Below are 26,161 nucleotides of genomic sequence, written 5' to 3' on the forward strand. Positions count from 1 at the left end.
AAAGGAAATGAGAAGGTCTATCTAGATTATTAGTTTTCATATTTATTAAATTAATTTTAAAAATAACTTTTTAATTTTAATTAAAATATATATTTGATTTTTTCTCCATATTTATTATATATATCATCATTTTAATTATTTTTTTAATTTAATGTAATTATATATATTATATTTTAAAAATATTTGTACTTTAGTTTTTAATTAAAATTTTTAAATAATTTATTTAAAAAATAATTGTATACATTATCTAATTAATTAATTTTATTTTATTCATTATATCTTTTAACTATCGTTCCATTATTTTAACATTTTTTTTATTAATTTAATATAATTATATATTAAATTTAAAAATATTTTTAATTTAGTTTTTATTATATATACGCATAAGTTTAAAAGACTTTGTATATCTGTCATCCGCACCACAGCGCACAGCGCACGACTCACTTTTTGAGACTATCGAATTAAATAATCAGTTAACTCACTAATCATATCAATGAAATAATATAAAAAGTGCCAATTAAAAAATTAAATTAAAAGAGATGAGAAGACGTTTTAGATTATTAGTTTTCATATTTATTAAATTAATTTTAAAAATATTTTTTTAATTTTAGTTAAAATATATATTTTATTTTCTCTCCGTATTTATTATATAAACCATTATTTTAACTTTTTTTAATTTAATATAATTATATAATATATTTTAAAAATATTTTTACTTTAGTTTTTAATTAAAATTTCTAAATAATTTATAAAAAAATTAATTTTATACTTTAATAATTAATTAATTTTCTTTTATTCATTATATCTTTTATCTATAATTTCATTATTTTAACCTTTTTTTTTATTAATTTCATATAATTATATATTAGATTTGAAAAATATTTTTAATTTAAATTTCCAAATATTTATTAAAAAAATATTTTTATATATTCTTTTCATATTTATTATTTATACAATTAATTAATTTTTTTATTCATTATATATTTTATATATTATTCATTAATAATGATGAAATATATATATATATATACAATTTTAAATTAAATTCAACAATCAAATGTGGTCTAGTGATTAAGTGTTCACATTTTAAATCTGATACTAGAGTTCGAGTCTCAAGTGATGCGAATTTATAAATATTAAAATCAACGTGATGGTGCGGTGCATGTGGGTGTGAATTGCAAATTTGAAGGATGGGAAAATGATGGTTCATATTCAGAGTGAATGTATACTTTGAAGGATAGGAAAATGATGGTTCATATTGAGAGTGAATGTATACTTGATGTGATGGCATATATGAGTCCTTATGTAAATGTATGTATGAATTTGTGGTCGATGAGAATGTCAAAAGTAAGAATAAGATGACATATGTGAGTCCTTACGTAAATGTGTGTGTGAATTTGTGGTTTATGACAAAAGCCAAAAGTAAGGGCAATATGACATATGTGAGTCCCTACACAAATGCGTGTGTGAACTTGTGATTGATTGGAAAAGTCAAAGTATTTGTACAAATCCCTCGAAAGGATGTCTATAATGAGAGATCAATTAGATAATTCTTAAAACGAGGTAACAATATTAGTAAGTCGAAGTTTATTTTGGTGAATATTAGTTGTTTTTAAATTAAAATTTTAAACATATTTTATTTAGTGTTAGTCACGAAATTAGTAGTATGAGAGGTCGATTGGGGAATGTAAAAAATAAGGGTAAGATCAGTACAAAATGATCAAAGTGAAGTCTAGTGAGAGATCAATTAAAGAATGCTTAAAACGGGATTACAATATTAGTAAGTTAGAAATTTATTTTGGTAGAATATTATTTGTTTTAAATTAAAAACTGAACTATATTTTTATTCCATTATCAATATTATCTTTGAAAGATAAAATATAATAGTATGTGTGAGTCATAATTTGAGTGATGGGGGATTATGGTTCGAATTGAGGAGTGTTAGTCACGAGATTAATAATATGAGAGGTCGATTGGGGAAGGCCAAAAGTAAGGATTAAATTGGTATAAAATGCTCAAAGTGAAGTCTAATGAGAAATAATTAAAAATTGTTTAAACTTTAAAGTGAAGTAACAAATAAATCAAAATTTATTTTGATGGAATATTTTTTTTAAATTAAAATTTTAAAAATATTTTTGTTTAATCATATTTTTACTATTATTTTTTTATAAAATAATAAGATATTTTATAATAAAAATTATTAATTAATTAACGTATTAAAGAACCTAGATATTAATAATGAGTGAGGGTAAAATGTCACTACAAAATATTCGAAGTGAAATAACGAGTAATAAGTGAAATAACGAGTAATATGAGGTTAATTGAGAAATGTTTGAAGTGGTGTCACAAGATTAGTAAATCTTGAATTTATTTTGGGTGGTAGAAAATGATCAAATATCATTTTCTAAATTCGAATGAATATTAGTTTTTTTACAAATTCTTTCTAAAATAAAAAAATTAACTATTTTTTTATTTAACCATTATTAATATTATTTTTCGTAACATGATAATATATTTATAGTAAAATTTTAATAGGTAAAATAATATTTTAAATAACTCAAAAATTTGTTATGAGATATGGTAAGAGTATGTACAAAATATTCTAAAGTGATGTAACAAAATTAATAATAAGGTTATTGGAGAATATTTGAAGTAAGATCATAAAATTGGTAGGTTGAAACTTAATTTGGATTAAAAAAAAATGATCTATTAATTTTTAAATACAAATGAGTTTTAGTTTTTTTTTTTTAAATAAAAATTTAACTATTTTTTTTATTTAGTTATTATTATTATTTATTTTTCATTAGATTATAAGATATTTTATATTAAAAATTTAATAAGTAAAATGATATCGTAAAGACTCAAAGATTAATAATAAACGATAATAATAGTTCACTATAAAATGGTTAAAATAATAATATTATTATTAATGAGAGGTCAATAGGGGATTGATTTTAGTTATATCATAGAATTATAATTAATAAGTCTAAATTTATTTTTGATGAAAAAAATATCAATATTAATTTTTAAAGAAATATTAATTTTTAATAAATTTTTTTAATTAAAAATTAATAATTTTTTATTTAAACATTATTTCTTTTATTTTTTTTTCATAACACAACATAATAAAAATTTTATAATAAAATAATAAGTAAAATTGAATTTTAAAGAATAATATGATATTTTAATTATATATATATATATATAATTAATAAATAAATAAAATATAATAAATATTATATATATTCAAATAATAAAAAATATATTTAATTCTATATTTTGACCTATTTTAAATAATGGATAAATATTTTTTATTTTAATTTATAATATTATTATAAATATTATACAAAATATTATAAAATTGAATTATTATTATTTTTAATAAAATAATAATTAATGGTATTGTTTAACAAACAAAAAAAATAACAATTATATATAAATATACTTATGTACAGGTATATATAGTTTTGAAACAATAATTTATGTTGTTAATAAAAAAAAAGTTGGTTCAAGTAGATATTTTATATATATTAATTATTATTTTTACTTTTGATCAATAATAAATTATTTTCGAAATTTTTGTAAGAATAGAATATAAGCTAAACAATTATGTACCAGAGAAAAAAACACAAACATATATTTCGTTCAAATATTATTTTTGTTAATTTGAGATGATATGATAATTCACGCTAAAAAAATGAAAAAAATAAATTAAATTAATAAAACAAAAAAATTAAAATTTTGAATAAAAGAATAACATATACATACTATTCAAATTTCTTAAACTTATATATTTTATATAAATAATGTCTAACAATTACGATATTAATGAAATTAATGTCAAATACAATATAATATTATAATATTATATAATGGAATTTAAATAATTATTAATTTTTTATAATTCAAGTATAAAGTTATAAATAAAAAAAATAAAACTTAAATGTGTCATTTTTTTATATAACCAAATTTAATCAGGGTGAAATTCTATATTTATTGATTAAATTTGTGAATCAACTTTTTATAAAAAAAATTAATTTTTATAATTTTATCTTAATTATTTCTCTTATATATTTGTGCGTTTGTATCGCACAAAATTCCTCCTAGTGATATTATTAAGATATTATATGTACAATTATCTATTATAGAAAACAATTTCTTCTTTTTTTCTTTTGATCATTCATCTACATGTTTTGTGTATTAATTTGGATCGATTTTTTTTATTGTCGTGTTTAAAACGTATATTTTTAAATAAATAATAATTTCAAAGTGTGTCGGATTAGTTTGAGTAAAATTAAAATATCTAAACAACAATAATAATAAATTTAAAAATAACAGTATTTTTCTTATTTTTATTTTTAAAAATGATTTAGACAATAAAAATATAATCAAAATAGGCAATGAATCTTACGTGCTCTGTCACGTGTGCACGAGAGATAAATAATAAAAAATAATGTCTAAAAAAATAGTAATAATAAATTTAAAAAATGACAATGTTCGGAAATGGTAATGTTCGAAAAAAAAATTGTTCTAAACATAACAATGTTCGGGATATTTTTGTGACATTCTTTCGTTTCGTGCCTATATTTTTGAATATGGTCATTTTTCTAAACATAGTTTTCTTTTAATTTATTATAAGTTTTTTTTAGTATATATATATATATATTTTATTATTATTATTTTTTTAAGTAAACCACGTCAGATTTGTGATAGATCACCTTGGTTGATCTTGCTTTCTTTCTGAACTTAGTTGCTCCCTATCAATTTTTTTCATTTTTATATTTTTATTCTTTTAAGCCACAAAAACATACATTTTGTCTGTGGGTGAGATATTTGGCACTCATACCGCCAAAACCGTTTAATGTTTTGAGCCAACTTCCTTTCAGCATCACGAGTGGTGGTGATAGAAACAAGATATTGATGACCATCGAAACTCCAGACCTGCCGGCTGTGCAAGAAGAGCATATTTGTAGGTTTAGGTTTAGGTTTTCTTATTTTGTTAGTTCTCTACGGGCGTTCATTATACTCCATAGAGGCTCACAATGTAAATCAGATAAGAATTTATAATAGTAAAATTTATATAATAGAATTTAAATAATTATTTATAATAGTAAAATTTCTATAATAGAATTTAAATAATTATTAATTTTTTATAGTTCAAATGTAAAGTTATAAATAAAAAGTTGAAACTTAAATGTGTCATTTTTGGGAAAATTGATTAAATTTGTGATTCAACTTTTTATAAAAAAAATTAAAGTATTAATTATTTCTTTTATATATTTGTGCGTTTGTATGGTACAAAATTCTTCTTAGAATATTATTAAGACATTATATGTACCATATCTATTATAGAAAACAATTTTTTCTTCTTTTTTTTCATCATTCGTCTACATGCTTTGTGTATTAATTTGGATCGATTTTATTTTATTTTTTTATTATCGTGCTTAAAACATATATTTTTAAATAAATAATAATTTCAAAGTGTGTCTAATTAGTTTGAGTAAAATTAAAATATCTACACAACAATAATAATAAATTAAAAAATAGCAGCATTTTTCTTATTTTTAGAAATGATTTAGACAATAAAAATATAATCAAAATCAGACTTCTGTCACATATGCATGTGAGATAAATAATAAAAAAATAATAATAATAAATTTAAAAAATGACAATGTTCAAAACATTTTTGTGACATTGCTTTTATCGTGCCTATTATTTTATTTATTTATTTATTTTTGAATATGGTAATTTTTTTAAACAGTTTTTATTTATTTATTATATTTTTTTAGTATATTTTTTTTTTACTTTAGTTGCTCCCTATCAAACTTTTTCATTTTCATATTTTTATTCTTCTAAGCCACAAAAACATACATTTTGTCTGTGGGTGAGATATTTGGCATTCATCCCGCCAAAACTGTTTAATGTTTCGAGCCAAAAAAAAAAACCTAAACTAGCCAAACACAGCAACCATCTGGTCGTCGCCTTCAACTCACGGTCAAGCAGACCTGCCCCACCCAGGTCCATCGCCGGCCCCGCAAACGTCGTCGCCAACTATTTCCCAGATCTCCGACGAATTCGGGACTTGAGAAGTCGAATAAGGTTTGTAATATCTTTATTTATTTTACAAATTCATAGAAAAATCACATTCGGACAAACAATCTTCCTACCAATGAATTGCGGCAACCTTCTCTAGTTGATTCAAACTCAAATGCAGTTGATTGCCATCTCCCTAACTCCCGCAAGCTGCTTTGTTTCACTAGTGGATTTTACTTCTGTCACTTACAGACAGATCTCGTATTGTAACAGGTTATGGGTTCTCTCTTTCCGATAACCATTTCCAAATTAGCATTTTAATTAGGAAAGTCAAAAACTCACTCTCCTCTGTTATCTTTTGAGCAAACATGAATAAAAAAAATGTAACTTTGAGAATAGATAGAGTGAATTTGAATTTGGAAAAGAGAATGAACTTCTCTTGACCATAATATAAACTACCCACTAACTAAAACTGCTCCGTAGTGGTTTGGCATTTATCTCTAATAGGTATCGATCACCAATGGGGGGTAAAGAAGCATATTAACTGTCTTATTATCAACTTCCTTTCAGCATCACGTGTGGTGGTGATAGAAACAAGACATTGATGGCCATCGAAACACCAGACCTGCCGGCTGTGCAAGAAGAGCATCATTTGCAGGTTTTCATATTCCCTGTTCCCCTTTTGTTGATAGATCTGTCTTTCTTATTTTGTTTGTTCTCTACAGCCGTTCACTATACTCCATAGAGGCTCACAATGTAAATCAGATAAGAACTCCACGGGAAGAGCCAGAAGAAGGATAGACTCAGCATTATCATCCTCCACCCATTCTGATATGAAGCCTACTGAAGGTGACAAGGATCAATGCTACCATCATCTGCGAACAAACACTTACAGTTTTGTCTGGTCTAAAATTGAGACCACTGTCAAGGTTTTGTTTCTGGTCTCTTTATATACATCTTGTAACCAAGCTTTGACATTGATAACATTAATATTTCAACTGCAGGACGTTCTAAAGAATTTGAATGTTGATATCTTTGATGACATAAGTACATGGGCTCAAGATGCATTCATTGAAATTCGATCATGTGGTAGAGTGGCTTCAGACAACTTCAGTTATTCCACCCCGGTCTCCAATCATACTTTATCTACACTACTTCCTGTTGGATTAGTCTTTACAAGTGAGTGTAACTAAAGTCATTGTACTTTCATGTCCCTTTTTCCCTTCACAAGGAGTTCTTTCATGTTTGTTATATCTCTTTTCTTTATTCAGTTTATTTTTTATATAAGAATAGTTATTTCGGCCAAATAATACCCATGTTGTTTACAGAGAACATGGAATTTGTCGATGACCTATCGACATTTGAAAACCTTGGTCAACATTTAAAATCTCAAGGATTCCATGTTGCTAAGCTTTCATCTGCTGATCTCTCAAGAAAGAATGGTCTAGTTGGTTGTATGAAAGGCTTGTTGAGGCAGTTCCTAACACTTGGCACCAATGTAAGATATCTGAATGTTCCTACATACTTGATTATTACTTTTCATCCAACTACTTAGAATCATTGTATTCTTTCCACCATTGTACTTATCAGGTGGGGGACATTTCTGTATTGGCATCTTGGTATAGTGAACAAGGGAATAATGACTTCCCTATTGTTGTGATTATTGATGAGATGGAAAGTTGCTGTGAATCGGTGTTATCTGACTTTATTCTTATATTAAGGTATTATGGAATTTGCAGCACTTTAATCTCCTTTAATGTGGTTTCTTATCTAAATAAACTGTTGAAGTAATAAATAGAATGTGTCAGACCGCTGGCTCAAAATACCAATCTATGACCCAACTAACATGTGAATTTATGTGGAAATGACATGTAACTAATTAGTTAAGAATTCTAAAAATGAAAAAAAAGAGTTTGGTGCGACAAACAAGTTGCCATCCACATTCCTTCCAATTACTTATTTCATGAGAGGATAAAGCACATTGAAGCTTTCATTGGAGAATATGTTAGATTGAGAGCGTGTTATTACTTGGTTTCTGATTTATAGGCTTGTTATGTGTCACGATCACTCTTGTAATCTCCTTTTTTCTATATAAATAAAATACCTTTCAGGCCTTATATCTAGTGCTTTATTTGATATTCATTTTTACATAATTCTCATACTATTTGAGTATATTTATGTTATAAGCTATTCTTTGTTATAAAACATGCATTTTTGATTTAACAGAGAATGGCTTTTTAAGATTCCGGTGATTCTTGTTATGGGGGTTAGAACAAGCACTGATGCTTTAAGAAAGTTATCTTCAAAAGCCCTTCATTGTTTGTCTGCCCAAGAATTCAGTTTGAGATCACCATCAGAGAGATTTGATGCTATCATTGAAGCTGTTCTTGTGAAGCAATGCTCTGGATTTAGTATTGGGCACATGGTGGCACTGTTTTTGAGAAACTATTTCATTAAACAAGATGGAACAGTGACATCTTTGGTTAAAGCTCTTAAGGTTACAATTCAATATTTTATGCATCATACATATCTTGTGAATTTGTGTTTACCAATTTCTTGGTTTGAAATAGTAAGCAAAAACTGGTGCAATCAATGTTATGCAGATTGCGGTTCTCCACCATGTCATTATGGAGCCTCTGAGCTTTCTACTTCTTGATGATGGAACAAATAATCAGGTCAAGTATTGTTTTTTGTTTAATACGTTACATGTGATTAGATTATAAACATGTGTATAATGGTTGAAGCACTTATTCATTCTTTTGGACAAGTTGTGATGACCTGGTTATTCATTCTTGTGTCTTGATTCCATATGCACAATCTAGTTAGGCCATTTCTTATGTTGACCTACTTCAATACATATCTGCATATAGGTCTGATTCCCCAACATTTATCTATTTGTTGCTAAGCTCTTTATCTTTCATCTAATTATTGATTATATGTGGATATTTATAAATTAGCATTATTTGGAGTCTGAACGTGGCTTTTATGGCTGTAGGTTTCTCTAAACAATTTACATGATTTATCTCCTGAAATGCTCAAGAAGGCTTTTGTTCTTCCATCTTTTCAAAGGTACATTCTATCATTTTCTCTGCAATTTAAATACCAATAGAAGTTTCTTATGCTATTAATAGTTGACCTGTTCTTAATGTTTGGGATTTACTAAATCTTAAAGGGACAACATGGCAGAACATAGTAGTGAAGCTCTGGCTCAAGGTTTGTCAAAATTGAGGAGACTGAACATGTTATGGAGTTGTGTTGTCATGGTAAGATCTTCATATTCTTCCTTCTTTTTGGTTATGAACTCACTTGATTCTTGTTTTGAAGTTCTTTTGTACATGTTTGCTTTAATCAGGCCAGTGCAACTAGATGAATTATTTAAAACGAATTAAATTACAGTCTTTCCTCCCCTGGTTCTGCAGAAAATCCATGGCATTAAACTATGTCTGTTGATACTTGGGGAAACCCAATATGTATAAAGCTATAAAGAGAACATTGTATAACTTTGGGGTATAATTGCTTCTTTTGTGTGTTAGTATGTTGATAAAACTTGTTGGACTTATGATTGCATTATAAGAAATAGAGGGTAGGTGAAGTATGTCATTTTCTTGCTGAGCAGTTATCTGAAGGATGTTCAATTTGGAAGAGCTTTTTCAAATATACATGCATATATTTTTCCTTTTCACCAACTTTTATCCCAATTGAAAGTTAAGTACACCAAACTACTAGCATCATCCACCATATTCTCCCATCTTCCCAACATTTTAATGTGAGGTCAGTGCTCATGTTCCATTGTAAATTTTAAAACTTGTCTGAATAATATTTTGATCAAGACAAAAAGTTTGTTTTTCTTGACAGTCTAACTTGGGAATATTCATAGATTCCTGGGCTTGGAATATTCTCAGAGCTATCGGTTCTATCTGAAGGTCGTAAACCATCTTATAATAGCATGCTACTTTGGACCTGTTCTTATTTTTGGAGAATGAAATGTCTTGTGTGTTTTTGAACATGGATCTCACACTCTTAGTGCATTCACAGATATGATGCGAGTTCGTTGCAATAAAATAATGTGTTTATTCTAGAATGTTTATGGAACTAAGAACTTCCATTTTTCATTCCCACTGCTGCCCCAAAAATCCATTCAAAACCACCCAGAGAAACAAAATCTGTGTTGGTATTTAGTTTCTTTCTTCTTGTTATTTCATTCAAGAAGGTGTTGTATGAGCTAAAAGCCCCTGTAGTCCTGTAAGCAAGGGTTTTCTTCTGATTGAGGTTACCTGGGGTTTAATTTGACATGGATGTATATGAGGGGGTTGTGTCACATAAAAGCCTAAAGCCACCCCCCTAAAAGATTACCCATTGAAATAGTACTGATTATAGTTTTTCTTCCTGATCATTACTATGTTTTATGTTGCCCTTAGTCTAAGGAATGTGCTTGTTCATATAGTCAATATGGATGTTTGTTGAATATTGCCCATGGATTCTATTGCAGTGCTTATATGAAGCTGGGAAAAGTCATGGTGTGAACTTGTTAGACTTATTCTGTGAAGTCCTTGATCCAAAATTATACTATTCACGGATATCAGGCAATCAACTGGGGATAGATGAAAGGTCTGGAATGTCTCCGTTTTGTGGAAAAGGCAATAATCCAACTACTTACGCTGGTAGTATAATCACTCAAGTGATTTGCAATATCAGGTAAATAACTAACTTGAAAGTGGCCCTTTATAGAAACATCACCTATATTTTTCTTCGCCTTCTTTTGGCCATGTATTGTAGCACAGTATGAAGCAAAAGTGTGACTCAAAGTAAATACTCATCTGAAAAATGAGAAGTCTTTACTCTTGGTATGAGTACTCAATAATTAGAAAGAAATCATGAAATCTTAAAAACTTTGTGGCTTCGAGTTGTATAAGTTGTTAACTTTTCTAGTAGTCAAATGCTCATTAACAGGTTTTGCAACTTCCAATAAGAGGCTAGGGTCTTGACATGGAATTTGAAGGATTATAAGTTATTTGCATCAGATATCTGAAAATATTCCTCTGGGCAGAAAGGGTACCTTTTTTTTTATTTGTATTTGTGCTCATCAGTTCATCACACATTAGAAAATGTTCTTCTGGCTGAATATGACATTTTTTGATACATATTATAGCACTGTGTAACGTTCTTGTTGGTTCAACAATGTTACTATCCATGCCTTGACTGGAATTCCTAGAAAGTCTGTTTACTATCTTCTTCTATAGGAGAAGTAATCTCTGACAGGCTCCATATTATCCTTGTGATGAATACATAATTTTAGATGATTTAGCATCAAAGGACATCATAGAGCTCATGATAGGAAAACCAACCATCTGGAAACCAAGTGTGCTTCTAATTAGCTCTATTCTTTGATTTACTAAGCCCTTAATAAGTTTATCCATCCCTCAAAATATATCTTTTTGATGAGCTTAGGTTTGGCCATAAATCGTCTATATGCTATTGCTCCATTATAGTATCACCCATGCATGCTTAGCCTGATATGCTGTTCTGTTAAGTTTCCATCTAATCCGTTAGAAATTTATAAGTACAAAGAATATGCGGTCTTTCACAAAAGAGCTAAAGCAGAAAAGAAGCGAAGGCCGTATTACTTTTGTGTGTGATGCAACATTAACGTGACATTGGAAAGCATGATGAAATAATCAAACCCTAAGTGAAAAGGAGAGGCAATAGCAATCCAATATCTTCTTCATATAGATTTTATGGATAACAATCTGAGAAAGATGTGTATATATATATTATCAAATTCCTACTGGGTGATAAAGACTGTTATGAGAGTAGCAACCTAATATGATGACTTTTTTTTTCTCTATAAATGTCCTAAAACCAAGATATGCGTGTTCAGTTTAATTGATCTATTGCTCTTAATACTTCAATCTATTTAGTCTCTTTAGATACCAAATCAGAATACTAATATAAAGATAATCAGGAAGCTTCCAGCAGCACTCTTGTTGCCCTTGCTCAATAGATGGGAGAAACTATCAGATGGCATTGATGAGGTACACCATTTGTCTTTTTCTTTATTAATTTAACCTAATTGATTTTATATTCAGGTGCTTTTCTTGCGTGTGATTGCAATTTGAAAAAACTGTCCATATTTTCCCTGGGTGCATCAAATCTTTCTCTGAAGTCTGAACTCAAATAATCTATATAGACAATAAAGGCCCAAATTTGCCTATTTTGTCTATATACGCCAACACTGTTACCTTCCTAAAAATATAACCCCACAGTAATGCCATTTCCCGGCAAGGATAGTCCCCTGTATCTTCCTTGTCTCTGTGATCACATCTCTTCTAGTTGTCTATTTTTTTCTTCATAGAAAGAGAAGGAAGGTCAACGTAAATTACAAACACCTACTTGAATATCATGCTATTCTGTATAGAGGCAATGAAAGAAACCCTCGAATCATATTTTATATCTGTGATATTATGTATATAAATGGTAAAATGTTTTCTCTTTTGTAATTTAGATGCCAACTGATTGGATTTTTCGATTTGAGTTCTTTGCAAAGAATGTGAAAATTTATTAACTGTTGCACCCTAGGCCCTCTCCTCCATCTATCTATTTAGTTATATCAGCTTGGCAGCTGTTTGTTGTTTTTCCCTGGTTTTCTGTTCTTACAAATGCTTATTATCTTCTTCGTTTTGTTTTACTGATTTTCTCTTTTGATTTGGACCTTTCTAACTTGTCAATGTCATTTGTTGTTCCATTTTCCATAGTAAACCAATGAAAGGTGGTGGGTCAATCATGAATCTAATGATCTGTTTGTTTCAGATCCATGACAAGGTGAGAGAGCTGCTATCTCTATTTAAGGATGAGGAAGCCAAGCTTTCGAAGCGTGGGTTAGTAAACTCCCCGAGGTAATTCTGTCCCTGTTATTACTAGACTAGTGCTTATTAGATTATTATGTTTTTTGTCATAACATAGTGGTCCTTCGGAGGCAGTATCTCCTTTGACCAGGCAGTTATACTCATACTATATTACTGACTTTTTCCTACATTGTTTGAGGCTACATTTCATCATGTCTCCTAGAGAGAGGGCAACAAATATAAGCAGCTTAGAACATGGAAGCAAAACTTGAATGCTTTATTACTTTTCATCCTGTTCTATTATATGAGCTCCACCCTTCACATGTCATGCCTTCCAATTCATGTATTCAATCCCTCATCATGCTAGCTTATTTTTGTTTGTCTAATAGCAGAAATATGGTACTACGAGTAAACACATCATAAATAGGAACAAATTGGTAATCTCATTACCAAATGAAAAACTGGTTTTAAGATCTATTTACAATTCTAAAAATTGTTTGCTTCACATGCTTGGATATTTTTGTTGTCCAGAATGGAGGATGAACATTATTGTTTTCTTTATCATATCATTTGTTTCAAGTGACTGTTTCCTCCTTGATTTTAATATACACTTTCAATGCTTCTCTTTCCAGGAAAAGTAGACCCCAAAGCAATGCCAGTGCTAAGAGGGAAGCAAATGAATTAAGTGTGAGAGCTGCTGCTATGCTAGACCTCATGGTGCGGTAAGAGAAACCATCTTCAATATCCTATGGTTATATTTTACATGACTTGAGTCAGTCTGAAAAGTGTGGAAATGTCTGTGATAGCAAGCTTGAGCAATATTACATCGGGGAGAGTGATGGAGACTAAAGCATGGAAAATGAGTGCATCCCTTACTATTTTATCTATTCCATGTTACATGGATATTAGCTTTATGCTAAACAAAGATTCATCCTCTTAAACAATAATAGAATCATCTCGAGCCATGTGTATCATTCTTTGCATTTTCTGATCAATTTTATTTGGCATCAGTGAACTAGGGATGACATTTTAAGCTGAAAATATGCACTTGCATCTTAGCCTTAAAAATGAATGTTTTGTTTGAAGCAGGGATTATATACAGCCAATTGAATGCATTCCCTTACATGAAATTGTTTGCTTTAAGGATGTGGATATACTTCAACAAGTAAGTGATTATGTTCCCCTTAAACCATTGTAATCTTCTCTATACATCACCCTATGTTTTTTTTTTCTTTTTCTCTATAATAAAAAACCATAGAAAACATGTGATGATTTATTGAGCCAGTGCCAGGTTATTTATTCGATTGATACATCTTGAGGGTTTGAAAAGTCTTGACATTTGTTTGTCTTTGTCTTGTGAATTCGAAACCTGGATTTCAAATACTTTTTTACTTTTGTGAGTAAAAAAGTTTCCCTGAGTTGTTTTCTACACTATTTGTCTTTTATGCGGAGATTATCAAGTCCCTTTTTTTCTTTTTTTTAAAGGCTTTGATAGGTGATCCTAGAAGAATAATTCAGCTTGATGTTCTGGAAGTCAATAAAACCTTTAAATGCACTTGTTGCAAGAAAAAGAGCAATGATATATGTCCATTGATGCATGAAACTACAGTTATGTGAGTACTTCCTTTCGATTCTTTGTTTATTTTTTTTATGTTTTAATATTTCAGTAATTGTTAGTTGAATGGAACAACTACTTTCTGGTTTCAGGTACATGCTTGCTCAAGAGTATGGTGACATTGTGAATATCCATGACTGGTATCAGTCATTCAAGAACAAAATTTCCCAGCAAAGTAGCAAACCAAAACAAAGGTTGAAGAGTTCACCGATGAAGAAGAAGAAAGGAAAGGACCCGGAGCTTAATGAATCATCTATTCAGTATCCTTTCAGTTTTTGTTGGTTTAGTTATTCTAATATAGTTTACCTAAAAATAATGTGGGCTGTTATGTTTGCTGAGATCCTTGACTCCAAAAACTCAGAGCCAGGTTCTGCAGGGCAGTTACAGAGCTCCAAATTACAGGGTTGCTAAGGATGCCCAAGAAAGGTTCTTCTGATTACGTGCATAGAGTAATTTTCGGTCTGTAATTTGTCCAAATGTTTGAATGGAAGTCAACTTTTTGTCCAAAGAGAACTCTTCTCAAAATCTCACTCAAAGGAGTTGGAATCCCATCAATAATTTTATTTGTTAGTATTTAAAAGGTTATTTATGTTCTATATTAGAATTGATGGTCCTATTATGTTAACTAATTTCACAATTCATATGAGTGTAACTTTATTATAGTACATCTGTCTGTTTGTGTTGCAATTGTAACTGCACAGGTTTATTAGAAAACTTGAAGAGGTAAGAAATGGCACCAGTTATGATATTGGCAACAAAAACCAAAAAGATAAATTTATCATTGAGTATCACTAGTTTTTGTTAGCAGTGCTGCCCCGAGTTTTGAGCTGTCCCAGCTTCCCATAGAAAAAAACATTGATATTTTTTTATTGCTTTAAGTCTAGTTTAAAAAATTGATAAAATTTTTTTTTTTTTTTTATGATATTTGAATCTTTAACTAAATAAAAACTTTAAATAGTTATTTTAAATGATTAAGTTACAATATTTTATGCTTAAAAACACAATAGATATGACTAAACATTGTGCTGACCTGGGGTGAGAGTCGTCCTAATCTGAGAGCTTGTCGGGTTTACCGAAGGCTGGTCTACGTGTCTTATTAAATTTAAAAAAATAGTAACGATATCAGTTAGCTAGGGCGCCTTTGGATATTCTTCTTTTAAGCACATTTAAGCGAAATTTATGAAATGTTTCAAATCTTTTTAAAAGCTAGTTAACAAATAATAATGTGTATCAAATAATTTGAATAATTTTCTGTTTAGACTAGTAAATGTCAACTTATTAATGTTTCAAATTATCCTGTATAAACTACAAATCAACATGTGAATTTGATATTTAATAAAAAAAAGTGTTTCAAAAGTAAATTTATTGATTTGTTTCCTTCCAAATTATGTCTACAGTGTTTCCAAATGGGATGTATCTATTATTTACTTAATTAAGTTCATGGATTATTTTTAGGGCAGTAAACGATTCAAGCTGGCTTTTTGGGAAGCCCGTTCCCATCGCGCCCACGGTCCGCCTGCCAGCGGTATTGGGAATTTTCCCGTTCCCTGGTCTATTTCAGGTATTCGGGGAATCCTCCTTAATAGACGAAATATTCTTATTATGTCAATGTCAATTGAATCAATGTTATTAGCTGTGAATTTGAACTTTTTTTCTTTTCCGTCTCTTTGGATGATATGATGGGTCAATCATTTGCTTCATTGGTTCCAACGGTGGCAGCTGCGGAATCTGCTATTGGGTCAGCCATTTTCGTTATAACTTTCCGGGGCTCCTCTGTCTCTTCAGCTTAGAGTAATAAAAATTGTCCGGTATCATAATAAAGTAAAAAATAACGATTAGAGTCAGTCCGGATAAAAGAAAGAATTAAATCCACAGCTAGTCTTGGGATCAAGGCTTCTTTCCTTTACCCCTAGAAAGATCCGATCAGAAAGAACTCAAGAGGAATTAGAAGAGTGGCTTAAAATCAAAGTAAAATTAGTCTTGCTCGAACGAGTATATAAAATTGAGCTCGATTCGACTATTACCTACAAGTTTGGCCGGACTCGAAAAACTTTAACTAAAATTAAATTTTTAAAGAAAAAATATTTATTTTAATTTTAGTTTTTAATATTAAAAAAAATATGTATATATATTATTTATTATTGGACTCCAAAAAGCTCGATAAGTATTAGATGAGCGTCGAACCATTCGCGCGCGAATAACTTGATTCATTTGCCGTCTTAGTTTCTTTTATAAAACTCGAGTACAAAGAAAACTCATTTGCAGCCCTAGTTATTTTTATAAAACTTGAGTTCATAAAAAGGGGATTTGGACTAGTTTCTAATAATAATAATGTGGTTGAAGTTTCAAAGTTGAATGATCTATTTGATATTAAAAAAACAAATTGAGGGTTTAATTTGAGTTTGTAACGATAGTGTTTTTATAAAGGAAATCAATTTGGTTCAGAGTTGAGACGACAAGGCGTAAGTGCCCCTCCCCCACGTTAATCTCGATCTTCAAATGCTCTAGAAAACGTGTGCAGTGATTCAGAAGCGAACCAGGAACCAGGTTTACACATATATCATCAATTCATAGATATCATCATCATCAACAACAACAAAAACCCAAATTACATGTTACAATCCGACCCATTTTTGTGAATTAGTAAAGGGGTTTGGATGTACTTTGATTGATTGATTAGATGGGTGCTGCCGGCTCTAAACTCGAGAAAGCTCTCGGCGACCAGTTTCCAGAAGGCGAGAGGTATTTTGGGCTCGAGAATTTCGGCAATACCTGCTACTGCAACAGCGTTTTGCAGGTTTTTATCTTCAGATCATATTCCTTTTTTGTCAAGACTCGTTCTTCTTCGTTTTTTATACACAGAATTTTGTTTCTTTTCTCTGGGTTTTCGATCCTCGTTAATATATATGTATATATATTCTCTTTGATCAATTTACTGGAAAATCTAGCAAGGTATTTATTACTTGAGTTTTGATCCAATTTGATGATGTCTTTTTCTCATTGTTATTGTTGTAGCTACTAAGAGAGGGGGGTTGATTGTGAATTCTCATAATCTGTATCAATAACCAGATGAGAGAATTCAATTTGCTAATTCGAGCTGTCATCCTACTAATGATACCCTCTCTTGTTTCTTTGCAGGCTCTTTATTTCTGTGTGCCATTTCGTGAGCAGCTGCTTGAATACTATGCAAATAACAAGAATCCTGCAGATGCAGAAGAAAATCTCTTGACCTGCTTGGCAGATTTATTCACACAGGTTAGACCCTTAATTATTCTTCAATTTCTGATTCAGTTTAATATATTCCACGCTTCGGTGTCAATTATTCTTCGTGGCCTTGTGGTGACGTCAATAAGGAACTGTTATAAACAAAATCTCTTCGATATATGGAATTATTGCACAATAAATTACATTTGGAATTGGTTGGCCTTCACTTCTTTTAGATCTTTTTAATTCACTGATCTTCATTTTCTTAAGTACATGTGGGTTCTTGATGAATTCCAAGAGATTCTTTTTTCTAGTTTTGCATGACTCTTGATGAGGAATCAGAATATGAAGGAAAGGGTCTTCAAATCTGAAGACTTCTTTTAGAAGTCCCAGTATGATTTTAGTCTTTTAGAAGTAGAAGTATTGGCGTTATCTTTGTAAATGACTAACCAACGGGGAACAGAAGATTGTGCACGTGTAGTGTCTTATCCAAACAACTTTTTGATTCCTTAATTAATGATTAAATTCACTAACAAGTATGATAGTTGCTTAAAATAAGAACAATGTATTTCCTAAATAATATGCATGCACTATGATAAAGTAAGATATTTGTATATTCAGTATAGAGATACCCTCCAAAAATGCTCTTGAACCTTTTTTCAATATCAGATGTTTGCCCTCCAAATTGAAATCACGTGAATGCTTTCCTTCGAACCTTTTAAATTTAGAATTTACAGCTTTTCTTAACAGTCCCGTAATATATGTGATTTTCCTGGACATAGGCATTAGAAAACATTAGGTTTAACGACCCATCGTTTCAAGATCGACATAGACTCGTCGCTCTTAAGTTACCCCTTGTTTTCTACAAGTTCTCAAAAAATTAGGGCTTATTTCAACTTCATCATTGACGACTTTTATCATATTGAAGCAGTGAGAAAGGTAGACCTGCAAATATTTTAGTGTGGTTAGGTCTATGGAAGGGGTGATCAGGTCCATTTAGTACTTGAACAATGACATGAACGGTTAGAGAGATGATGGTGAAAGAGAAGGAAAGAAAAAATGGATTTGTTTAATTTAAGAGAGAAATAGCTAGAGAGAAGTAAGAAAGAGAGGAGCCTTTTTTTCCGCACCCAACCATGCGAGAATTTTAGTTAGACAATATATAGTTTTGTATTGTTAGAGAAGCTATTAGTTAACCTAAATCCAGGAGAAATAGGATAAATCAATTGATACATGCAAGAATTGTCCCTGAACAAGATTAAAACCAGACAAAACAGAAATAAGCTAAACAACCATTAACGAAACTTCAAAGTGTGGGGGAAGTAAATAACTGTAAAAGACCAAATAACATATCGAAACCCTAATGAAGCAAACAAATGAAAGGGAAAAGTGAAATGGCCAAGTAAAGGAAATGGGTTCGTGCTGAATAGTGGAAATAAAATGGCTTCAAACAAACTCGAAGACATGCAAAGCTTAATGTTCTCTTCTTTTTTTAATCAATAGAAACTCTATTTAAGTATATTTTAATGAATTTAAGAATTAAGATGTTGTTTTGCTATCCTTATATTTTGATTGCACTAGATTGTCTCAATTAAGGTGTTGAAAAAACATTTGCTTTCATATGGTAGAAAATATCATGAAAGTGTCCTGCAATTAACGAATCTTGCACGGATTACTTAACTCAAATAATCTCATTGAAACTAATATTTTTCTGTTTTGGCATAAATTCCCTAATGTACTCATGTATAGCCTACAACATACAGATACACACATTTATGTTTTTATGTACACTGCCTGCAGTTTATGTGTTGAGAAAAAGAAATGTCCTGAATCTCTAGGGATTCAAATTTTAGTTGGCTATTCCATTCAAACGTAACATTGGGCCTTTATATTATTGTAGTCCTCCATTAAAATACTCTTATTTGGCAATTTATGTATTGTTTCGAACTTACTGTTTGCTTCCTTATATAGATAAGTTCACAGAAGAAGAAAACGGGAGTCATTGCTCCAAAGCGCTTTGTGCAGCGGCTTAAGAAACAGAATGAACTTTTTCGGAGCTACATGCACCAGGTTTGTGTTTTTGTTCTATTAGTTTCGTTATAAATCAAATTAGGGATCAAAATAATATGACAATGATTTGGAAGAATATATATATTTTCTTAAACAAGCATTCCAAGTAAATGTAATGCCATATTACCTTTTTTCTTTCTTTTTGTTTATGGAATCAAAGGGTTACCTTGGAAACCAGAAATCAGTCTGTTTTTTGCATTCCCGTGTCTTCAGTACAAACAGGAACAATTTTAGCTTCACTTCTTTGCATTTATTTGTGCGGATTTTAGAATAACAATTTTGTGTTTATTCCATGGGTAGTAGTACCCTCTAAATACAAGTTTTTTTGCTAAAACATTATATATCACATTGGATGAAAAAGCGTTTACACAGACATACAAGAAACAGTGATATTACAAGCATCTAAATGCACACTAAACTTATGTTGCTTTGCCCATTTACAAAGTTAATGTACAGGCAATACAAAATTCCTATGCAAAAAAGATGAAACGATGATAATACTAAAGAGTTACAAAAAAGGTTGCAGAAATATTTTAGCTTCCTATGAGATTTGATCCGCAACTCCATGAATGTACTCTTACCCAGTTTGGCTATTTTTTGAAATGCATGTAGAAAAGTGTATATCAGGAGGTTTTAGATGAGGGAACTCCAATTTTTTAATATTCATGCCAAAGTTGGAAAATGTTTTGAGAAACATTAATCATCTTGGGAGAGGAACCATCAAAGAAAACATAATTCTTATGGCAATGCAGAAATATGAAAGAAAGTTTTGTATGGATTATTTATCTATTTAGTTACGGGAAAATACTAACTACTCAGATAAATATTTAAATTTTTACAACTGAAGTTTATCTCCTTGATAATTCGAATATTCTCTACAACTTAACATAGAGCTGGCCACTTCTCTACTAGTTTCTCAATATTTCCCATCAGAATCTATATCTTTGAAAGGTGTACAATATATTGGAATGATATTTTTTACAATATGTCATACTCTGCCAGTGAAATCTGATCGATTTTGTTTATTTGAATAGGATGCCCATGAATTTCTGAACTTTTTGTTGAATGAGCTCGTCGACATATTGGAGAAAGAAGCACTAGCTACGAAAAGCGCTCAAGAAATACCTCGAACTGACAGAGTTACTAATGGATCGCTAACTGCACTAAAAAATGATCCTCAAAAAGAGCCTTTAGTCACATGGGTACACAAAAGTTTCCAGGTGCATTTATTTTTCTGTCTCAACCTCGAATGCTATTTATTTAATTTTTTCAGCTTTCAAGAAAAAAAAAATCAATGAATGAGACATTTAAGAACTTCTCTTCAGGGTATACTGACAAATGAAACGAGGTGCCTGCGATGTGAGACTGTCACAGCTAGAGATGAAACCTTTCTGGATCTGAGTCTCGACATTGAACAGAACAGTTCAATCACTAGCTGTTTGAAAAACTTCAGCTCTACAGAAACTTTGAATGCTGAAGATAAGTTTTTCTGCGACAAATGCTGCAGGTAAGTTGTATTATATTTTTAGGCATTCAATAATAAATGCATTCTGGAACCATACCCTCCTCATCAATCACACCATTCAAATTATTAACCAAAATATTTATAAACATAAAACTATATTTAGATGTATGTTATTATTTGTGTTAATGTAGTTTGCAGGAAGCACAGAAGAGAATGAAGATAAAGAAACCGCCTCAGATACTGGTGATCCATCTGAAGAGATTCAAGTACATTGAGCAGTTAGGGCGGTACAAGAAATTGTCATACAGAGTGGTGTTCCCTCACGAGCTAAAGCTGAGCAATACAGTGGAAGATGCGGACTCAGAGTATTCGTTATTTGCAGTAGTTGTTCATGTAGGGAGTGGGCCCAACCACGGGCATTACGTGAGTCTTGTGAAAAGCCACAACCATTGGCTATTCTTTGACGACGAAAACGTTGAAATGATTGATGAATCTGCAGTGCAGACGTTCTTTGGGTCTACTCAAGAGTATTCTAGTAATACTGATCATGGATACATACTGTTCTATGAGAGGATCACTCCACCACCACCAGCAACAGCATCAACAGCTGAGTGAGAATGAAAATGAAAGTTCTAATTTGACATTTTGAGCATAGGAGAGAACAAAAAAAAGATAATATGATGATAATCCCCCCTCCTTATTTTTGAATGCTCCTTTATTTTTGTTATTGTTTTGATTTTGATTTTGATTTTGATTTCTTCTTGTATTGTTGTAATGAATGGAGGATGCTTGACAGAGATAATAGAGCATTTGTATACTTGGCTAGCTAGTTTAATTGGAGATCTTTTCTTTCTCAAACCATTATAAAATGAAAACAAATTTAAGGAATTCATGCAATAATGCCTATTTTAATTCCTAATAGTCTTGATTTTATTATATTCTTTCTCAAACCATTCCTAATATCTTTACATTTTATTTTACATCCACAACTTCTGAGAAAAAAGGATGGCTTCTGGGCACATGGTCCTAGTCCCGAATCTTTCGACTGTTAGCGGACTGTTAAAAGAGAGGGCAATCACGAGGCCTAAGTGGACAATCACAAGGCCTATTTGAGATAGTGAATATAGCCTTCTCCAAGTAGTGAGGAGTCAAATCAAGAACTACGAGAGTGGGCAATTAAGAGGACTTCCTCGAGTAGTGAACAGTCAAATGAGAACTTACCCAACTCGAAACTACGAGAATGGGCAATCACGAGGCATTCCCCGAGTAGTGAACCGATATGGACATTCATCTTTGAGTCCTTACGTTTTGGTTAATAATCTATATTACAATGCAACTTTTGAATGACAAAAAAAAAAATTAAGAAAAAACAACAAATTGGCTCCACAATTGGGAAAATAAAATTCAAATATAAAAAAGGGAAAAATTTGAATTATTAGTGGGTCTGGATTTGGAATATTAATTTTCCTAACCGTTGGAAACCCATCATCTTCAAAATCCACCCATTTAAAGCGAAAGCCCTAACTCTCTTTCATTCTATCTCTCTCTTAAAAGCAAAGCATATATACATAAGAAGGAAGGAAGGAAGGAAGGAAGTAAAAGTATACATCCATGGCTTCAAAAACAGCCACGAAGGACATCATTACTCTTCGCGGATCAGCTGCTATTGTTAGCGAATTCTTCGGTGAGTCGTTTCCCTAATTATTTGAAATTTCCGATACAATCTTTATTAATTCTGTTCATCTTCTTGATGTTAATACACGAATCCTTTCCAATCCCTAATGGGTTTTCAGGTTATGCTGCTAACAGGTATCCCCAACATTTAAACCCTTCAAATTCTTCTTGTATAAATCTTCCTAGGAATGATTTAACGGTTATGTATCAAACTTTGTTGTAGCATTCTTTACAATCGAGCAATTTATCCTGAAGAAAGTTTCAGTAGAGTAAAAAAATATGGACTTCCAATGTTGCTAACTCAAGATGAGGGTGTTAAAACCTTCATTTCCAATTTAACTGCTCAGCTCTCTGGTAAAAGTTTAATTTGAGATTCTCTTGACTGTTTCTTTTTTGTGGGTAGTTAGGGTTTTCTTTTATTGATCAAATTTTGTTTCATTTGATCAATAATGCAAAAGAATGGCTTGAAACTGGGAAGTTACAGAGGATAGTTCTTGTGATAATGAGTAAGGCTACAAATGAGGTGTTAGAAAGATGGAACTTCAGCATTGAAACAGATGGAGAAGTTGTGGAAGAAGGGTAATAATAATCTAAACAGTTTTAATTGATCATACATTTATATGATGATGGTTTATATCTGATCAATGGATTTAGTGATTTAGTTTGAAATCTGACAGTGTGTCTAGAGAAAAGAGTGATAAAGAAATAATGAGAGAAATACAAGCAATTATGAGGCAGATAGCATCTAGCATCACTTACTTGCCTTGCCTAGATGAACCCTGTAAGTGATGAATATATCATCATATCATAATTTGATTGAATATGATTTTCATAATCCTGAATGGGTTTTTGTTTTATTAGGTGTGTTTGATGTGTTAGCATATACTGATAAAGATGTTGCTGTCCCATTCACTTGGGTTGAGAGTGATCCTAAGCTGATTGCTAATCCTCAGATGGTGAAATTGCATTCTTTTGACACCAAGGTAAAGCAAATTTCACTACTTTTGAATATGTTAGATAACACTTCATTTTGGGCTTCATTTTGAACTTTAAATGCAGATACATAAAGTCGACACTCTGGTATCCTACAAGAACGATGATTCGGATTGAAGGGGAAGGAAAGAAGGAAGGATCTTCTGTTTTTTTTTTATCTGAATATGATGATGATGATGATGGTTGTTGTGAATTCAAAACTTTTCTACTCAGAATGGTTTGATGTTCTTAATAGTATAATTAAACAGGGTCCAATCATTTTTCTTTTGCAATGGTAACCATTAACTGGCCAGGGAAAGGTGGAGGGATCAAAGAAGTTTGTTTTTTTCTAAAAATAACCATTGTTATTATTTATTTATTATTTTTTATAAAATAAAAAATGAAAAAGAAGTTGATACCCATGATTAATTTGCATGTCGGGTTTAGATTTGAAAGGAGAAATCGATATAATAAAAACAGAAGAAGGAAAGAAGAGGATGGATGTATATGATACACCTGGGGTGACTTGGGCTGATCAATGGGGAGGGGAGGCGGCTGAGCCCCTCTCTTGTTCGACAACAATAACAACATCCTCTGAGAAAGAAAAGAAGAAGAAGAAAGGCAAAAGTGGATCCTCTGCAAAGGCTAAGAAATTTCTAAGCCTTAAATGGATTAAATTAGGTCATTTTCCCAATAAGAAATCAAGTAAATCATAACCTAACCTTTTTTTCTTCTATTTCTCTCCTTCTTATTAATTCATTGTTTTCTTCATCTAATTATTCATTCAATTCAATGTAATCATTTATATAACTTATTGTAATAATCACAAAGCTTCAAGGTGTTTGTTGAATTCAATATGGCTGGCTATGTGTTGCTTCATTTGTTCTTTTGATCAACAATTGTGACATTTGTTGTGGTGTGGTGCAAATTTACGAATAATCAATTGTTGGGTTTTAGGAGCGATGAATTAATTGACGAAAAAATCTTCGTTCTTTTGAATTAGGCTAACAAGAGATTGGGATTGATCGATTTCTTGAGCTTTCTTAACAATATGATGCAAGGATGGGCTCAAGCATGAATTAATTGACGAAAAAAATCTTCTTCTTTTGAATTAGGCTAACAAGAGATTGTGATTGATCTATTTCTTGAGCCTTCTTAACAAGTTGGTGCATTTCCCTCTACAAAACCGATTTTATCCTCGATTTCTTACAAAAACTGACTCCTCCTTGTCGGAACGATCGAGGCTAGTAAGTTCATCGGTCCACACAGTTGTCCATGTACCAGTAGAAGATTTCGCAACTACTGTGGCACCTGCGCAAATCCTCTTGAAAAAGAGAGGTGCCCTTACGAACGCGGACCATTAAAAAAAAGTTCAAATCGAAAATAGTTAGAACTTCTCGTGCATTTTTAGCTTCTTATATAAATAGTAGCTAGCCTCTTGGTTGGATCGGTTCCTTCCAGAAAGTATCTTTCTCATTTTCACTCAGTGGGGAAGTCAGAGTCGAAAAGAGGATTCTTTATTTTTTTTTTCTCTCATTCAAAACCATGAATGCAATATGGTCTCAAGGGCAGAGGTAAAATTTAAAGTAAAATTTAAAATCTAACCAGGTTACAAAAATTTACAAAATTTATCCGGGATAAAAAAGTTTCACAAAATCTACTTGTACTACCATATCAAAAGCAATCAAAATTTACCTAAATCATTTAGTTATAGAATATTTTGGGTCGTCCGGGTTTACAAGAGGTAGGCTTATAAGGTAAATCCGTCTTTAAATGGTCATGATTATAGACCAAAAATCTCATTATTGAATTTTGTTAAGAACTTGTTAATTTGGAGTGTACAATAGGAAGGAGGGGACTATTAATTAATGAGAATAAATTTGGATTTTCAAAAATGATAAAATAGCAATTAGGATCATTATAACATGACATGTTAGGTGCATGTGCCAAGTACTAATCTAGCTCTATATTATTCATTATTGCAATTAATTTTGGATGCTATAAGACGGCTTTTATTTTGTCATTTATATGTGATTGTTATTACACAATGTGATAATGGAGAGCTTGTTTGATATTTGGGATTTTTAGGATTTTAAAATACTTAAAAATAAAAAGGATTTAATAAGATCTTAATTAAATTAGGAATTTTATAAGATTTAATTTTTTTTTTATAAATAAGTATGTTATTTAGGATTTCTGTAGAATAAATTATTAAAATGTTTTTTATATTTAAACTTAATAAAATAAAATATTTTAATTAATAAATTAAATTATTTAATGATTTTT

The 26,161-nt window shown here is 30.6% G+C and overlaps 3 protein-coding genes across 5 annotated transcripts; all 3 read left to right on the top strand.

Annotated features, from left to right (window-relative positions):
* The first annotated feature begins 5,899 nt into the window (after nt 1-5,899).
* LOC124919934 (origin of replication complex subunit 3) lies at nt 5,900-15,145 on the top strand. Of its 2 annotated transcripts, XM_047460300.1 has the most exons (19): nt 5,958-6,099; nt 6,215-6,306; nt 6,604-6,691; nt 6,759-6,962; nt 7,038-7,212; nt 7,362-7,531; nt 7,624-7,754; nt 8,260-8,530; nt 8,637-8,708; nt 9,029-9,102; nt 9,206-9,296; nt 10,523-10,728; nt 11,996-12,065; nt 12,841-12,926; nt 13,508-13,597; nt 13,965-14,040; nt 14,361-14,488; nt 14,583-14,750; nt 14,852-15,145. In XM_047460300.1, exons 3-19 carry the CDS (start codon nt 6,638-6,640, stop codon nt 14,955-14,957), a joined length of 2,172 nt encoding a protein of 723 aa, XP_047316256.1. In that variant the 5' UTR covers nt 5,958-6,099; nt 6,215-6,306; nt 6,604-6,637; the 3' UTR covers nt 14,958-15,145. The 2 variants fall into 2 exon arrangements, with proteins under 2 accessions (XP_047316255.1, XP_047316256.1); XM_047460299.1 differs by lacking the exon at nt 6,215-6,306 and having other exon boundaries at nt 5,900-6,099; nt 14,852-15,144.
* Nucleotides 15,146-16,942: 1,797 nt separating this feature from the next.
* LOC124921701 (ubiquitin carboxyl-terminal hydrolase 4-like) lies at nt 16,943-22,150 on the top strand. The gene is made up of 6 exons (XM_047462390.1): nt 16,943-17,287; nt 17,629-17,745; nt 19,666-19,764; nt 20,799-20,984; nt 21,090-21,271; nt 21,421-22,150. The coding sequence occupies exons 1-6, from the start codon at nt 17,171-17,173 to the stop codon at nt 21,842-21,844; spliced, it is 1,125 nt and encodes a 374-aa protein (XP_047318346.1). The 5' UTR covers nt 16,943-17,170; the 3' UTR covers nt 21,845-22,150.
* A 595-nt stretch (nt 22,151-22,745) lies between these two features.
* Nucleotides 22,746-24,480, top strand: LOC124921328 (mitotic spindle checkpoint protein MAD2). 2 transcript variants are annotated; one of them, XM_047461969.1, is made up of 7 exons: nt 22,746-22,913; nt 23,023-23,038; nt 23,127-23,257; nt 23,362-23,482; nt 23,566-23,684; nt 23,765-23,886; nt 23,963-24,480. In XM_047461969.1, the coding sequence occupies exons 1-7, from the start codon at nt 22,841-22,843 to the stop codon at nt 24,011-24,013; spliced, it is 633 nt and encodes a 210-aa protein (XP_047317925.1). In that variant the 5' UTR covers nt 22,746-22,840; the 3' UTR covers nt 24,014-24,480. The 2 variants fall into 2 exon arrangements, with proteins under 2 accessions (XP_047317925.1, XP_047317926.1); XM_047461970.1 differs by having other exon boundaries at nt 23,581-23,684.
* Nucleotides 24,481-26,161: the final 1,681 nt, after the last annotated feature.

This window comes from Impatiens glandulifera, chromosome 1, assembly GCF_907164915.1.
Source record: "Impatiens glandulifera chromosome 1, dImpGla2.1, whole genome shotgun sequence".
Taxonomy (NCBI): domain Eukaryota; kingdom Viridiplantae; phylum Streptophyta; class Magnoliopsida; order Ericales; family Balsaminaceae; genus Impatiens; species Impatiens glandulifera.

Excerpts from the sequence above, each read along its gene's own strand:
- LOC124919934 (XM_047460299.1), top strand. The coding sequence starts at position 6,638 with ATGGCCATCGAAACACCAGACCTGCCGGCTGTGCAAGAAGAGCATCAT. Across the intron at positions 6,692-6,758 it reads AAGAAGAGCATCATTTGCAG|CCGTTCACTATACTCCATAG; the intron begins GTTTTCATATTC and ends TGTTCTCTACAG. Across the intron at positions 9,297-10,522 it reads TATGGAGTTGTGTTGTCATG|TGCTTATATGAAGCTGGGAA; the intron begins GTAAGATCTTCA and ends ATTCTATTGCAG.
- LOC124921701 (XM_047462390.1), top strand. The coding sequence starts at position 17,171 with ATGGGTGCTGCCGGCTCTAAACTCGAGAAAGCTCTCGGCGACCAGTTT. Across the intron at positions 20,985-21,089 it reads GGGTACACAAAAGTTTCCAG|GGTATACTGACAAATGAAAC; the intron begins GTGCATTTATTT and ends ACTTCTCTTCAG. Across the intron at positions 21,272-21,420 it reads TTCTGCGACAAATGCTGCAG|TTTGCAGGAAGCACAGAAGA; the intron begins GTAAGTTGTATT and ends GTGTTAATGTAG.
- LOC124921328 (XM_047461969.1), top strand. The coding sequence starts at position 22,841 with ATGGCTTCAAAAACAGCCACGAAGGACATCATTACTCTTCGCGGATCA. Across the intron at positions 23,483-23,565 it reads GGAGAAGTTGTGGAAGAAGG|TTTGAAATCTGACAGTGTGT; the intron begins GTAATAATAATC and ends TTAGTGATTTAG. Across the intron at positions 23,685-23,764 it reads GCCTTGCCTAGATGAACCCT|GTGTGTTTGATGTGTTAGCA; the intron begins GTAAGTGATGAA and ends TTGTTTTATTAG.